Source organism: Trachurus trachurus (genome assembly GCF_905171665.1).
Source record: "Trachurus trachurus genome assembly, chromosome: 10".
In the NCBI taxonomy this organism is placed as follows: Eukaryota; Metazoa; Chordata; class Actinopteri; order Carangiformes; family Carangidae; genus Trachurus; species Trachurus trachurus.
In genome coordinates this window covers 38,371,871-38,389,136 of record NC_139894.1, presented here as the reverse complement: position 1 = coordinate 38,389,136, position 17,266 = coordinate 38,371,871, and the positions used below count along the sequence as shown (strand labels likewise).

General features: G+C 39.4%; 1 protein-coding gene across 1 annotated transcript in view; it reads right to left on the bottom strand.

Moving 5' to 3' along the window:
• Positions 1–17,266, bottom strand: part of slc7a11 (solute carrier family 7 member 11) — a 41,341-nt gene that overhangs the window by 7,094 nt on the left and 16,981 nt on the right. The window contains exons 3-7 of the mRNA XM_083980133.1: positions 16,893–17,008; positions 13,661–13,786; positions 9,818–9,917; positions 9,638–9,682; positions 7,128–7,251 (exon numbers count right to left, since the gene is read on the bottom strand). Coding sequence (XP_083836259.1) covers positions 7,128–7,251; positions 9,638–9,682; positions 9,818–9,917; positions 13,661–13,786; positions 16,893–17,008 — 511 coding nt within the window. The remainder of the gene's footprint in view (positions 1–7,127; positions 7,252–9,637; positions 9,683–9,817; positions 9,918–13,660; positions 13,787–16,892; positions 17,009–17,266) is intronic.

Here is a 17,266-nt window from a genome sequence, read left to right as displayed (position 1 = left end):
GTAATATTGTTTTTTTTGTTTACACATCCCAGGAACTATAGCTGAAATAGCTACTTAGCTAACACTTATTTAATGTTTGTTTTGTAAAAGTGTTTAGGGAGTTCAACTCGTGATGAAATCAACTTCATCTTTTCATTTCAGTCTTGAAAGGAAAATGATTTGTATTCCCCAGAAAGATGAATGACAGTGGTGTTCTATTGAGTGTGAATCAGTTTACTAAATTCTAGTGTGTCTTGTTTCATTATCTGCAGTTAGATTTAATTAAAGCCTTGGACTTTAATGGCTCACGCAGAAGTGGTAATAAAAGCAGCTTATTATTCATGAGGCCATTCAGTGTTGATCAGTCGTGGTCCAGACTTGTATTGACAAGCAAAGACTGTGTAGACAGAAGTGGGGATTTGTAAATGTTTGACCAGAGTTTTCTCCAAAAGATGTTGTGACTTCAGATAGTTCTATAGGTAACCCCCCTGAAAATGGAATGCAACATCTGTCATTAAAGGGATAGTAGCATTTTTTTTTAAAGTGGGGTTGTATAATCTACAAATAGCCCCTAAGTACTTTAATTGCAGTAGAAGACTCTCTGCACTCCTCCCGTTAGCAACGCCAGCCCATAGCCCTGCCCAGAGATTTACAACATACAGTGTTGTGAACAGACCCAAAGAAACGGCCTATTTTCACAGACTAAAAGAGGTTTTACCTGAAAAAAAATACACAGTTCCATTGTTCGCTATAATATAATTTTTTCCAGCCCCTCAAAGTGCAGGAAAAACACAGTTTTTATTTGGACCTAACCAACTGCTGATCGGCAGGCGCTAACCCTGGGCGGAGGGATACCTGAGTTGGTTAGGTCCAAATAAAAACTGCGTTTTTCCTGCACTTTGAAGGGCTGGAAAAAGTTATATTATAGCGAACAATGGAACTGTGTATTTTTTTCCAGGTAAAACCTATTTTAGGCTGTGAAAATAGGCCGTTTCTTTGGGTCTGTTCCCAACACTGTATGTTGTAAATCTCTGGGCAGGGCTATGGGCTGGCGTTACTAACGGGAGGAGTGCAGAGAGTCTTCTACTGCAATAAAAGTACTTAGGGGTTATTTGTAGATCATACAACCCCACTTTTAAAAAAATGCTACTATCCCTTTAACCAAACCGGCCTGAATCAAGTGGATGTTTGTAATACATGTAAGCTAGGTTTTGTCTCATTTTTTTCTTATTTTAATAAATATATGGCAACCCACTGTCCTGTCTATAGTTAGGTTAGGTTTAGAAACACTTTGATGGAGAAGAGAGGAAGATGGTGGTTTTGGTTAAATATGGATTGATATGTCTGAGGTCACTGTGGATCTTATCAGTGACAAACCAAACTACACTCTTTCCTGAACTTCACCAAGTGCTGCAAGAGTCTAAACCATACAAATCCTATAACCACACAAAACGCAAAGAGTTCTGGAGTCACTGTATTTGTCCTAGATTTTATAATGTTAGACCTGATATTTTGGCTTTAAAAACTCCAAAATTCAAAATATTAAATTAAATATTCTACTTGTCATGACAATATTCTGCCATTAAAAGGTACCAAATACTGTTCATATATTTTGGACATGTCCATCCCTGCATACATTCTAATATTCTCCAGTCTTTCAGAGGCATTGCAAAAAACACTGGAGCCGTGTCCACTCATAGCCCTGATTGGTGTCTTGTCAGATTCCATTAAATTAAAGAAAAAGGAAGAGCGCGCACACTCAAAAGAAAAAAAGAAACAGACTGGAGGTGCTCGGCTAACAAACAATTTTAAAAGAACAAGAAGCCAGCAACACTCAGTCCTTCTGATGTCTTTAATGCCTCACTGGTACAGGAAACTACCACAAACCGGTTTCGACGGTCAGTCAGTGCCTGCCTTAGGCCAGGGAATTAGCATAATCATTGCTCATCCTTTTGTTTGCACTTAATGGGCTATCGGTCTACCACTGTTTCACAAATCACATACAGAGCCAAAATGCAGCTGTGGCCTGACTTTCTCCTGAGTTATCTTCTGTTACCATTTCATCCACAACAGCAGTGTTGGGCAAATTACTCTAGAAAAGTAATTACAGTAAATGACCAGTAGTAATCACATTACTGTTCTTTGCTGCGCTTCATTCCTTCTCTTACTCTACAGTATGTCGCTCTCCAGCTGTCCTTTCAAAATAAATGCATAAAGAGCCCAAAAATAAATAAACAAACAAACTGACCTGTGAGCTGGTGGTGGTAAGAAATAAATTAGTCGGTGGCCGCCAAATTCTCTATGCAGAAGAATCCCTGCTTGCACACACCTTTTCTTTTTTTTATGGTGAGGGATTATTATGGGCCGCGGGTTGATCTCACATCACTAGGTTATAGTTAATGTGTATGAGGTGAACACATTTACTGAACTGAATCTGTGTATCATTCGTTCTTTCTATTTTCAATTAGCAATCAAAAATCAAAAAATCAAAAAGACAGAGTGATCGGTCAGTCTCTTTTGTTTTGTTTTAACTTTGTAGTATGATTTTGCCCCCCAAATAAATGATCTCACAATATCTGAGAATACCAGAAACAACAGTAATAATACCTCCTGTTGAATATTTGACCATTTCAGTTAATCCATGCCAAAAAAACAAGTGACTGAGCTGACTTGATGTAAAGCCCCTCGTTGCACAGCTGTTTTTTTCCCCTTTGAAATAAATAGCAAAAGCTCATAGCTGAGACTATGTGCATGGTTATGCTGTATTATTCTACTTGATAAAAACATATTGCAGCGAGATAAAGCGCGCAGTAGAACCAGAATAGCTGCGTCCGTGTGACTGTTATCCATGTCAAAGACCATTTCAAGTTTGCACAGGGCCTTGCACCCCACCCCTGCCCCCCAAATAAAAGCATAATGATCTCACAAACAACAGTAATAATACCTCCTGTTGAATATTTGATCACAGTTTGATGGTTGTGAATCTCCATTTAAAGAGAAAGAATTACAGGTGACTAACAGCCTTTTGGAAGATGTTTGCAGGTATTCAGTGCATACTTCAGGCCAGGTAAGCCCGTACAAACACCTCATTAGCATTCTCATTGCTCAACCTTTTGTTCGCACTTAATGGGCTTTTTTGTCTCCCAGTGTCACACAAATCACAGACCTGGAAATGCAGCTGGTTTGACTTCTGTATAGCCTCGTGATTTGATTGTGTTCATGAACAGGAGGATGCCTTCACTGTATTTTCATTGTTGTTCATCCCATAGGTTAAATCCTGCATAAATAAATTGAAGCATCAATGAAACTCCATGAAGCAAAATCTTTTTTTTCTTTTTTTCCTGACGTGTGTGAGCTCATAAGCTTGACTCATTTAGCTACTGTATATATATATATATATATATATATATATATATATATATATATATATATATATATATATATATATATATTTTTTTTTTTTTTTTTTTTTTTTGTAATTTTTGTTTCCCCCCAATTTTTTAATTCCCCATTCCCCAAATCTGTAGCTTCAACGGATGTTTTGGCTGAGGTTTGGCAACAAAGTGGTCCTTCTTGTGGAAACTCTGTCTAGCGTAGTGCTCCAATGCAACTGTTGTTTCATCTGTAAAAAGAACATTATGCAGAGTTGTTCCACAGAGACGCCTGTTGCAGCCTTGCCTCTTTTATCATGTCATCAATGGCAACCAGAATAGAAGGAAGGAAAAATCGGACAAATCCAAAACCATTAAAAATGCTTTCAGAATATATAAGTGAATTGTTTTTTTTTGTTTTTTTTTAATCGATTTTGGTTTGTTTATCCATTGATGTGAAATTTGTGTGTGCATTTTTCTCGGACATGAGCGGCGGGGTTGTGGCTCCTTGTAGTGCTTTCTGATCTCTTAGTGAAACTCTGATGCCTCTGTCTGCTATTTTTCTGAATCTCCCTCGTAGATATTAGCTTGCATTTGACGCACTTCCTGGGAACTCTCTTTGTTGATGGGCGTCATCTCAGCTGTAGTTCACAGTGTAGGCTCTGAGTCTGACGATGTGGGCGGTGGTGCATACTCTAACACATGTAAATGATGTGCTGCAAATAAACGTGTCTGATTGGCCGATGCATTCCTAGGTGTGACCAAGCGACCAATGAAATTTCACTACACCAAAGATAATCCTTCAGGTACAATATAAATGCCCATGACTTTCACTTTTTCCCTGCACTTTGGTGACATCCTTGCGCAAAAAATGGAAACCAGAAGCAGTTTTTACAATCCAGTGGCCAAGAGACCAAAACGTGTCTTATCAAAGGTAAGTTATTATGAGACTGTTGCTTCTCTTTAGCTTAAACAGAGCTAAAATTAATCAGAGTTAAATACCTTGTTGTTTGGTAAACATAGCAAATTAATCTGATTCTTTCCCACTAGACAAAGCAGCCCTCACCGCACACAAGGCCACCGACATCCAAAAAAACGGTGGTGAGAGCAAACGTGCAGCTTGTGGGAAAAAAAACGGTAAGTTATATTTATTGAATTAACCCTGATTTAAACAGTGAGAGTGACCGACCGGAGGAGTGTAATATACTGTATAGTGTATATAGTAATATCCTCTCTTTTTTTCTTGAACAGGCCACCACTGTCAGCTCCACTGGAGGGAGTTATGCAAGCTCAATCCCGGGGTTATTTGACGCCGAGATCTGGAGCCTCAAAAGCCGGGTAGCCGCTATTGAGTCTACCAGGAACAGTCACAGTGACACTCAAGTGAGAGAAACATTGGACAGCATCACTGAGAGACTTGTCCGGATGGAAGCGGCGGTAAAGGATTTTGAATATCGTCTGCAACGTTTGGAGAACCCCCCACCGCCAACAGCAGGCAGTCCGGGTGCCCGACGTCGGCTGGCGTTTGGAGAGACACAGACGGACCCCACCTTCCCGGCTCCAGAACCAAAACCAGAACCCGTGGCTGAAGCAATCCAGACCCCACACGCTGTGGAAGTCACGCCGGACACCGTAGTCAGATCCCTGTCTGACGAACGCGAGGAGCACCTTTTTAGACTGTGCCACCATGGAGGGAAACCTCGGCCAGACACATATGCTGCCAGCGTGTTTATGGCGCTCACTCCATTCGATGCTTACAAGAGCTGGGGGAAGACCGTCAACTGGAGCGGCTCCAATGGTAAAAACCCACTGCCCGAATGTTTAAAAGAGCGTGTCCACCGACAGGTTTCCCAGCGCTTCCCCAACCTGTCTGGGGACCAGTGGCAGAAGATCAGAAGCAAGATCAACGAAAGACTTCGAAGTCCCCGCAAGGTTGACCCTGAGTCACAGCGCCTTGGCTACTGTTGATAAACAGTGCCCCCCCCCCCTCAAAAAAAATCAAGCACTCCTCTTTTTCCTATTTTTGGTTTGATTTGCTTGCCTTTGCTGCATGTTTATCGGTTTGAATAAAAAAACAGAAAAAGGTTTTGCTTCATGGAGTTTCATTGACACTTCAATTTATTTATGCAGGATTTAACCTATGGGATGAACAAAAATGAAAATACAGTAAAGTCATCCTCCTGTTCATGAACACAATCAAATCACAAGGCTATACAGAAGTCAAACCAGCTGCATTTTCAGGTCTGTGATTTGTGTGGCACTGGGAGACAAAAAAGCCCATTAAGTGCAAACAAAAGGTTGAGCAATGAAAATGCTAATGAGGTCAATCATCCAAACATGCATGGAGTGCTGCTTGGGTATCAGTTGTCTTTGGCTCTTGTCTCTACCTCTGGGGCTCTTCAGTGTGAGGATCCAAATACTAGATGGTAGCGGGAACTGAGGCACTCAGAGTAGGAAGGTGATTTTAAAAAGCCTTTATTGCAGCATGGCCAAACAAATTAAAACCAAGCCAACGCGTTGCGGCCACAGGTCTTCATCAGGGCTGAACACAATCAAATCACAAGGCTATACAGAAGTCAAACCAGCTGCATTTTCAGGTGTGTGATTTGTGTGACACTGGGAGACAAAAAAGCCCATTAAGTGCAAAAAAAAAGGTTGAGCAATGAGAATGCTAATGAGGTGTTTGTACGGGCTTACCTGGCCTAAAGTATGCATTGAATACATGCAAAAAATCTTCCAAAAGGCTGTTAGTCACCTGTAATTCTTCCTCTTTAAATGGAGATTCATAGCCATCAAACTGTGATCAAATATTCAACAGAGATGTTGTTTGTGAAATCATTAAACCCTTTAACTGCCTGATTTTTGGATGAGAGGAGTGCCTAACTTGGTTCAACCTGGTTAAGCCATCTCTACCACTCGGTTGAGGTACGCTGTGCTAAAGAAATCCACTTTGTTCTTAAATAGTATTCTTCTTCACACCCCCTACAACCAGGAAATCAAAAACACAAAAATCATCTGCGACATGTTGACTGTTTTCAGTAAAAATTTGAAAGGTACAGATAGTTTTCTGTCATATATGTGTTTGAGTCCTTACTAAACAGAATTAAATTAAATTAATTAAACTTTATTTATCCCAAATAGGGCAATCCAGTTTGCAGTCTCCAGTCAGACAGCACACAAAACAAAATAATAAAATCCTAAAAACCTAAATTAAATGTCTAAACATGCTCAACCAAATGGTTGATTTGTCGCTTGATGGTAAATGTAGCAAATTAAACTAATGTGAGTAAAATTTACTTTTTTGCTATAAAATCTACCAGAAATGTGACTGTTGTGTCTAAAAAAACATGACTGCTGGTGCACCAACACAGACAAGGTGTGTTCAGATAGTAAAACGAGAAACTACTTTTTTTTCTATTGTTTTGCAGGATTTTCTTTTCCTATTTGAATGCAAAAATGAATGTTTTGCACTGTTACATATAATCAGAAGTGTACTGAATGTGAGAATTATGTGCTGTTGCACTTTAACACAGATACAGTACAGATGGGAAAATTAGAAATGCAATATTTCCTTGTGCAAAGCAATATTTAAGGAGCCGTCTATTTTAACATGGACATCTATGGCTGCTGGTTCTACCATTGGTTAATTCACCTTCCACTTTTTGACGCCGGAAGTAGTAGAAAATGAGTGAGTACGCAAAAATGAATAAATCTGGACAAGTATTGTTTTATTTCCTTTTGTATCTGTGTAGAAAAATAAAATGAAATGTTACTCACCACAGCAACAGCGTCTGAGGCCAAGAGCTCCTCTGGTGACATCACAGTGTAATACGCCACGTTGGTCAGTACATAACAGGAAGTCACAATCCCCATGGAGATGCAGATAGCTAATGGCACAGTCCTGAGGATGGGAGGGATGAGAACAGAGGCAGCACACTGTCACTCACTCATATCACTCCTATGATGGGCATACATGCACATTCTGTAATTACAGCAGCTATGTTAAGAAAACAAGTGTGTGGAATAGCCACGCTGATGATGTCATCACCCACACCTCATTGTATTTGACAGATATCTACTTAGTACCACTGTACTTCCAGTTGATTTGATTTGATTTGATTTATTTATTTAGCACAATTTTAAAACAGTGCAAGGAGGGAACGAAGCCTAGAAGGCTTGTACAAAATTCCACTCCATCATAGAATTAAAAAAAACAGTTTACCTGTAGTACCACTGTATGACACTAGAGGTCATGTTAATAAAGGTAGTGTTTAGTCTGCCTTAGTCCTACAGGAGAAGAGTGTTTTCATTTATCCTCATTTGTCCTATTGTAATATAGTTTGGGCAAGTACATTTCCTTCCACTCTTCACAAAACTTTGATCCTGCAGAAACGCTTTGTTAGGATCGCTACTCGATCAGAGTCGCACATCTGCTCCTTTATCTCAGAGACTTCAGATTCAAAGTATTTATGACATTAATATTTTTCAAATATGTGTTTTTCTTTATAAGATATTCTCAAATGAAGGAAATATTCCAGAACAATTCAAGACTTATTTCAATGAAAATTCAAAGGTTCATTCTTACTCAACATGCCAATCTGCAAATCTTCATCTCCCTAAACTCCTCACTACCAGTCCCAGAGGTCAATTAAAATTAGATTTAGAGGTACTAAGTTATGGAACAGTTTCTCCCATTTAGCAAGGAAGTGTTCTTCTGTGAAATGTTGTAAAAAATGTTTAAAAGTTCATTTAATTGCTGTTTTGTAATGTATTGTCTATGTTGGTATTTTGATATTGATTATTATTCTCATTATCATTGTTGTTGTTGCTCATGAGTTACTAATGGACACATGTACACACATCCACACACACACACACACACACACACACACACACACACACACACACACACACACACACACACACACACACACACACACACACACACACACACACACACACACACACACACTTAAATTTTCTGTTGTTTTTTTTAAATATTTATTATTGTTGTCAGTCATTATTATTCAATTTTTTTTAAATTAATTTTTTCATGTTATTTTGTGTTTTTTCACATTAAATTGTAATATAAGGTGGAGGCTTAAAAATAAGCCCCTTGTGGCTTTTTGCCTCTCCCTGCAATGTCCTATTGTTACCTACCATGTTTTATGTTGCATTCTTTTGACTTTGTGCAAAAATAAACAATTCAAAAAGCAGCTTCCTCCAGTACAGATCCTAACCAGCATCACCCACGGTATCTTTATCTCCATCCTAAAGGATCACATCAAGGTATCGCCATTTTTACTGTATCAAAAAAGTGACTCTTCCACCGAAGGGTGGCAAGTTTGGCAACCATGATGAACTGTTAAAACAAAGGGAGGCCTATTGGTTTTACACAGTCCAACAGCTGGCACCTAAGGGACTCAATGATGAATTCTCTTTAAGTGCTTTTCTTGTTTCATGCGTCTTTGTGTCCTCGGATACAACTATTTTTATCTACATTCATTATACCCATGGTTAGTTAGATCCACCATTTTAAACATTAGTTGACCTACTTCTATTTATATGTATAACAATTAACGTACTATATTTAACAGTATTATATGATGACATGTAAATGATTATTTGTTATGTATTTTGGTTGATCTCACGATTGAAACTCTGATGTCATGCTGAATATGGACTACACATGTGTAACCACTTAATTACAGTGAGACACCCTGTCATTGTTAAAGGGACAACGAGGAGTTTTGGAAAAGCGAAGTGTTTTCACACTACATTTATGAGCCTCCGCGCACCGTGAAATTCTTTGACCGGCGCAAGACAGACTCATGTTTTCATTCATCAAGAATTAAAGTCAGAGGTTGGAAGACGATCACATACCGTCGTAGTTTCCACCATAAACAACGATTCGGCGGCGTTATTCTCATGACTCGCCACGAAACCGAAAGTAAAGAAACGCTGGTCGGCTCGACCTGCATTTCCACCACCACTAATAATAACAAAATAACCATAGAGACAAAACCATAGATTTATCGAAAATGGGCCCATTAACAAGTGTGGGTAGATTCATCCACATTAACGTGAGACTTTTTTTATAACCAAATAGAAACTCCTCGTTCTCCCTTTAACAGTTTATTGTTTGTTTGTTGTTGTTTTTTTTTACATTTTGTAGTGACTTTCTATCTGTTTTACATTGAACAACCACGGGGCAGGAATGACATCAGTGTTATACACACAGGACACAAAAAGATTTTTGTATTTGAGTACATGGATTGAAAACTTACCTCTCAGGGTTTTCCACCTCCTCCGTAACAAAGTTCAGATAAAACCTGGAAGAGGAAACAGCTGCTGTGAAACCTCCATCCAGGTTCGAGAATGACAAATTGGCAAGATAAAAGACACAGACGACTGGTGTGTGTGTGTGCATGTGTGTGTGCGCGTGTGTGTGTGAGGATCATACCTACCACCCAGCGTATGCATACATCCCAGAGTAGAATGCCAGTGGCATACCAGACAGCTCCACGTTGTTCAGTTCAAAGGCATTCTCAAAGTTTTTGGTCTCCCCTGCAGACAAACACACACACAAACGCACACACATGTATACACACACACACACACACACACACACACACACACACACACACACACACACACACACACACACACACACACACACACACACACACACACACACGTAACATTTAACACTGTGGTGGTTTGCAGCACCATAGGAGTTCCACAACTACAGATTCTTGCAGGAATAAATATGAAAAACTAAATTCACAGGGCAGTATTCTGCCTTATGATCTTAGGGAGACACATTATTCTCTTCACACATTAAATCACACTCATGTGTAATCAGCTGAGATAACATGCATCAATAGAATAATATTGTTCTGCATTACCGAGAGCCATGAACAGGGCAGTGATCACTCTTCCAAGGCGTACTGCTGCCCTCTGCTGTCCCCTTGTCTCTTCTTCTAGTACTTCATCATATAGGACGAATCTCTTTGTTGTTTACAACTACTTCCGGGTAGAAAACCAGCATGAGAACAATAGCGACAGATGAGAGTTTAACTAGAATTTTTCATGTTACTATATCACCGTTTAGACTAATCTGATTGTGGCAAGGTGAAGAGGGGCGGGGATTGAACCCACACCTCCCGGGTAAGAGTCATGTGCGCTTGCCAGTCACCCAAAGCGACATCCCCTTGGCCAAGTAGCCAGGGCACATGATCAATTGGAGGCATAGTGACAGGAACCTCAACTGTCACATGATGTTTGTAAAGTCTATAAAACCAATGATTGGACAAACATTACTATTTATGTGTGCACATTTTTGTAATTAGTCATGGTTATCATAGATTAGCCGGGCTAACGGTTAGCTACCTGTTTAACTTTAATAACTCAGTGACTCAATAAACGCTCCATGAAAAAATATTTTCTCCAGCGGATATCTGAGTTCCAACATGACTGAGCTAACTGGAGTAGTTTCATGTCGTGTCCCACAACGGGAGGGTTTTAACAGCTGACGTCCTGGTGTTAGCTTAGCTACCGCCGTTAGCTTAGCTACCGTTAGCTGTCCCTGTCAGCTGAGCCACTGATGCTTTCTAGACACCGTGATTCCCCCAAACTGAATAAATACCACACATAGCAACACAAAACACACACACAGAAATAGCAATGTTTCTTCAATCATTTCAGATTTGTCTAAACGGTGATAGGGCGTGAAAAATATGATATATAGCTAAACTCTCGTTCGTTACTATTGATCTCATTCAAATTACGTGCTGGTTTTCTACCCGGAAGTAGAATGTAAACAACAAGGAGATTCGGTCTATTCTATTACAGTTTTTCTCAATTGCTAAAACACTAAAGCCTATTGTCTGGACCACATGCTCAGTGGCCTGAACCCATTTATTGAATTGGTGATGCACTTGTGTTGCATAATAGTAAGCATAGGTAGTGAAAGTGAAACTCAATTAAAGCACAGGAGTCTAAACTTAAACACAGCAACTCAAAACTGATCACACTGTAGCTAATGATGTGAAGAAACCAGTATAAACCAGTTCAGGAGTCCTGGTTGTTGAAGTTTCACTATGGACAGAAACAATCAGAGAGGTGACGTCCACATGATGCTGTAGATGAAGAATTGTATAGTAGATATTGTTTTTGTAGTTGTAATGTGATTCCTGTTTATATATTTTATTTTTTACTAGACGTACTAAACAGATTTTTTTTTTTTTGCAAAATGCATTTTCCTATTGTGAATGTAAAGTTAAATTATTTCTACATCTTTATGATCTGATCATTGTGTTTTCCTTTTCTCTATGTGGTGTGTTATGACTGTTCAGTGTTTTTCATTTTGAAGAAATGTGTCTTGGCAATTGAGAAAAACAGTATAGGGGTCCGATGGTATGCAGATATTGCAGCAGCTTCTTCATTTTTATTCCAGTCTTTCAGATTAAGCAAAGTACACATATTAAAAAAAAGTTTCTCCAGCTGCTCCCAGATCTGTAAAGAGCTTCCTCCTTTGAGATGAGTATCTCTTGCGTCGTACAGGACACCGTGCATCACAGCTTCTGCTTCTCCACACTCACGTCGTCCATCGAGGCGTTGCCCAATCAGAGCCAGCCCACGCTGTCTAGTGATAACTACTGAGTCTTTCCTGCTGCAACCGATGCAACCATCACTTCCCCCTATGTTCTTCTGGATATTACAGAATAACCTGGCTTTGCATGAGCTCTGTCACCTTTCTCTTACTGCCTGGCTTATTTATTACATCTAAGTACATGGAACAGTTTGCAGTCAGAGCTCAAACTCCAAAGTCTGGTTTCTCTGAATGTGTTCAAGTCCATGATAAATTCCATCACATCCAGGCTTCAGGAGTGCAAATGTTTTACTTGAGTGCAAATGTTTGACTAATCTTGTAAATTATTTTAACTAATTTTGAAAATTGAATTGTTTTTTGTTTTGTTTGTTTGTTCATTTGTTTTGTGTTTTTAAATTAATGTGACTATGTGTTGAAACTATGTGCTGCCATTCTTGGCCAGGTCTCTCTTGCAAAAGAGATCTTGGATCTCAATGGGACAAACCTGGTTAAATAAAAGTTATAATAATAATAATAATAATAATTTATTATTCTGGAGGCCCAAATTCCAATTCCAATCCTACTTTTTCCCATTTAATTGCATTTTTAGCCATATCGTCTGCGTTCACTCTACACCCAACTTGTGCTGCTATTGTGATGCTTTATGCAACTTGCGATGACATTTTTTCAAGTGAAGCCAGTAGCTGAGGGACGGACAGCAGACCTGTGTGCTAAAGCGCTTCACATCCCTCTGAGTACTTGCTGTGAGGACATTGTGAAACTGTTGCTTTGCCGTGAACAGCTGTGCATCAGGGTCACGTTCAGGGTCGTAGCGATCACACGGTGTGTTTGTGTGAGACCGTTGTTGTTGCAGCTGTTCTGTGTGAAGCCTGGAAATGTTCCTGAAGAGCAAGGAAACACTTGATGTGTATTCCTTCTCCGGTATTGTTAGAGGTTATTGGGGGACTACGGTGGCCTGGGAGGTACAAACCAAGATTACAACATGTAAAACACTTTTACAAAGCTTGAGACAAATTTACATTTTAGAAAACATTTTTACATAAAACAAAATGACATTAACATAACACATTTACAAGTCCCAAAACAAATTTACATTTCAGAAAACAAATGAACAAGAAACCAAACACTTTTACAAACACCGAAACAAATTTACAAGTGTTGAAACACTTTTACAAGTCCCAAAACAAATTTACAAGTAACATATCAACCGGAAAGGGAATGTACCAACTACCGGAAGTGATAACGGGAGCAGCCAATACTACGAGTTGTTCATGGTGACCCAAAATGGACAGCGATCGGTGCCAAGCATAGAGGTGCCAAGTGAATTTGCCACCGTGGGGAATTCACATGCTACTGCCGGCTTCATTGCTGCCCGCTGTATTGATATGTTACTTGTAAATTTGTTTTGGGACTTGTAAAAGTGTTTCAACACTTGTAAATTTGTCGCGGTGTTTGTAAAAGTGTTTTGTTTCTTGTTAATTTGTTTTCTGAAATGTAAATTTGTTTCGGGACTTGTAAATGTGTTATGGTAGCCTAATGTAATTTTGTTTTATGATATGTAAAAATCTTTTCTAAAATGTAAATTTGTCTCAAGCTTTGTAAAAGTGTTTCGGAATTTGTAATGTTGTTTTGCACCTCCAGGCCACCGTAGGGGACAAAGATGATGATGATGGTGGTCGCGGTCGTGGTGACTTACCTTTAAAGAGTTGGTACAGTCCGGGAACGATGATGCAGCCGATGGCCAGCAGCTTACTGAAGGTGAGGAAGATCTGAATCCTGGCCGTCCACGTCACACTCATACTGTTCAGGTACATGACGGACGCTGGAAACACAAATCCACTTTGTATCATGCTGTCAGCCAATCAGAGCTTTTATTTCAGATTCTACTTCTATTATTATTTTATTTCTAATGACAGTTTTCCCTTTTATGCGGCCACTCTTCTATTGATTTATTTTTTTTGACTTTTTTTTTTCCTTTTCTCTTTTTTTGATTGTTGTCTTTTTAATGTAAAAAATAAAATCAAAAAATTCCATCCATTAACACTTGATATACATATAAAGGTGTAGGAAGAAATGTGTACTTACTTAATCCTAATAAATTATTATCATATATTATCTATAATAACTAATAGTAATTACAGATATACTCCAAACATACGTATTTACAGCATAATATATCTTTATTAATTACATCTGATATCAGATGTAGTTAATATAAAAATATTATTATATTATTATCACATGATTTATTCTTGATAGTGTACATCTTCTCAAAACTCTATTGATTAATCTCTTCCAAACATATCACCGTGAAAGTTAAACCAGAATTAACTTTTATAATAGGAATTTAAAAAAAGGAATGTGTCTGAAAACAACAACAAAAAAATACTCCAACTTTATGGGCAACAGTGTAAATATATTTATGTGGATACTTATATGGGTTTGTGAGTATATGAAAAGATATACTTATCTTTTCATGTCTTTAGGATCCGTCCAAAAAAAGTCTCTAGATATGTTGTTATATTATTAATTACATAATTTAATATTTTGTAGCTAGAGCACCAGCCACTACAGAACTATAGCACTTAAAGGCAGCATAAGTGGCACATTATCTCTGATACGCATTCTCACTAATAGCCAAGTCAGGGTTGACTGTATTATTTTTATTTACACTGTGAAGCTTATTTATATTTATTTTATCTTCAGGTCTGTTATGAAAAACGTTTTCCTGAGTCTTATTGTCATGTGGTATCATCCCCTCCTTCCACCTCTGCCTCTAATTACACACTTTGGCCCTGTCCCATTTCTCCCCCTTAAAACTTCCACTTGGTTTGGAGTGCCCTCAACCGTAAATTCCCCTCGTTGAGGGAAAGTGGCTGAAAATCTTTCCCTATGGAAATGGGACACCACTAGTGTAGTGAACGTAGCGAACGTGATAACATACGTCACATGTTTACAATTCTACCGGTGGAGCGTGCTACTATTTTCATTCAGGAAAAATGCCGGCAGTTCCAGCTGTTGTGTTGCCTGTTGCGTTGGCTGTGTTCAACTCAACTCAACTCAAAGTTTATTTCTGTAGCACATTTAAAAACAACCTTAGTTGCCCAAAGTGCTGCACAACGTACAAGTGCTAGCAGTATAAATAAAACAACAAAATCATCAGACATAGATTAACAGTAAAATAGGGCAGTAAAAACAGTTACTAAGATAAGATAAAAACAATTAAAAGCTATACTGAAAGATAAACATAAAAAGGTCAGGGTGTCAGGGTGTCAAGGTGAGTTGAAAGCCAGAGAAAAGAGGTGAGTAATTTAAAAAGCTCCAGAGTTTCAGCTGCTCTGATGTGGAGGGGTAAGGTGTTCCACAATTTTGGGGCCACAACAGAAAAAGCTCTGTCGCCCTTTCTCTTTAATTTAGATCTGGGGCAAACCAGCAGTAACTGGTTGCTTGACCTCAAGGCTCTAGCTGGAGCATGATGCTTGAGGTCAGATAAATAGAAAGGGGCTAGACCATTTAGGCTTTTAAAAACAAACAATACCACTGTAGGCGGTTCAAAGACTGCTGGTCTAGTCCAGCATAAAGAGAATTACAATAGTCAAGATGACAGGTAAAGGTAAAGGTACTTTATTGGTCACATATACAGCTAGTACAGTGAAATTCTTTCTCTGCATTTAACCCATCCCTGAGGAGCAGTGGGCAGCCACAGTGCAGCGCCCGGGGACCAACTCCAGATTATGAGCCAGTGCCTTTGGTCAGTGGCGCTGACTGGACATGTGATAAATGCATGAATCGCCCTTTCAAAGTCAGGTAAGGGGAGATAGGGCTTCACCTTACTTAGTAGCCTTAACTGGAAAAAGCTAGATTTAATGACTGAACTTATCTGTCTGTCAAATTTAAAGGCAGAATCAAAGATAACTCCTAGGCTCCTAGCAGTAGGGCGACAGTAGGAGGCTAGTGGACCAAGAACACTATTACAGCCATCAAGACGGTTGGAATTGCCGAATAGAATTATTTCTGATTTTGATTTGTTAATATTCAGGAAATTTAAGGCCATCCACGTTTGAACATCATTTAGACAGTTCAACAAAGCTTGAGTGGAGGCAGAGTTATTGGTTTGGATAGGCAGGTAAATCTGCAGGTTATCAGCAAAACAATGAAACGATAGGTTATGTTTTTTAAATAGGCTATGGACCCCAGGGGGAGCATATAAATTGATTGTTTGTTTATCTCAGTCTAAACAATTTTTGTAATTAGTCATGGTTATCGTAGATTAGCCGGGCTAACGGTTAGCTACCTGTTTAACTTTAATAACTCAGTGACTCAATAAACGCTCCATGAACAAATATTTTCTCCAGTGGATATCTGAGTTCCAACATGACTGAGCTAACTGGAGTAGTTTCATGTCGTGTCCCACAACGGGAGGGTTTTAACAGCTGACGTCCTGATGCTACCACCGTTAGCTTTGCTGCCGCCGTTAGCTTAGCTACTGCGTTAGCTTTGCTACTGCCGTTAGCTTTGCTGCTGCCGTTAGCTGTCCCGGTCAGCTGGAGCCACTGATGCGACACCGTGATCCCCCCAATAAATACCACACATAGCGACACAAAACACACAGAGAGAGAAACAGTAATGTTTCTTCAAGCATTTCAGATTTGTCTAAACGGCGATCGAGCGTGACAACGAGTAATTTCATCTTCCACTTCGTTTTAAGCCCACATCGGACCTCACTACATTTTGAGGGCTGATTTTAAGGGCAAAATGGCACTTCCCCCTGGGCTAGGGGGAGAATTGGGGACAGGCCCTTTCACTTCTGTTACCAAGTGTGCTAACATCTCCTGTCAGTCATTAATACAGCAGGTTACAACAGGTCAACGACAATGTTCCCATCCTAACAGCTGTTGTGTTGACTGAAGTGCACTCGGTATACGTACTGATGCCGATGGCCGTGGCCAGCTTGACCGCCACAGGGGGGATGTGACAGGGCATGAACAGAGGCTCCAGGATGTATCGACCAAAGGCCAGAGAGATGACGGCCATCCCTGCAGGCCTGCAGAACAAACACACAAAACAGAAGATGACTTTACATAGATGTAGAACAGTTCCAAGAATGGGACGTTTTGTTGAAACATCAAGTACTTCACTTTGCATATAAATGAGAGGTGTGTCTCAGCCATCGCTACACATAGAATAGAATGATTGGTAGATGTAGAAGCTCTGCATGTCTTTCATCTCATTGTGTTACTAATATAGCCCCATGCAGCTTCAGTGGAAGAGCTTTGGAACAGCACCACCTGGTCAGCAGACA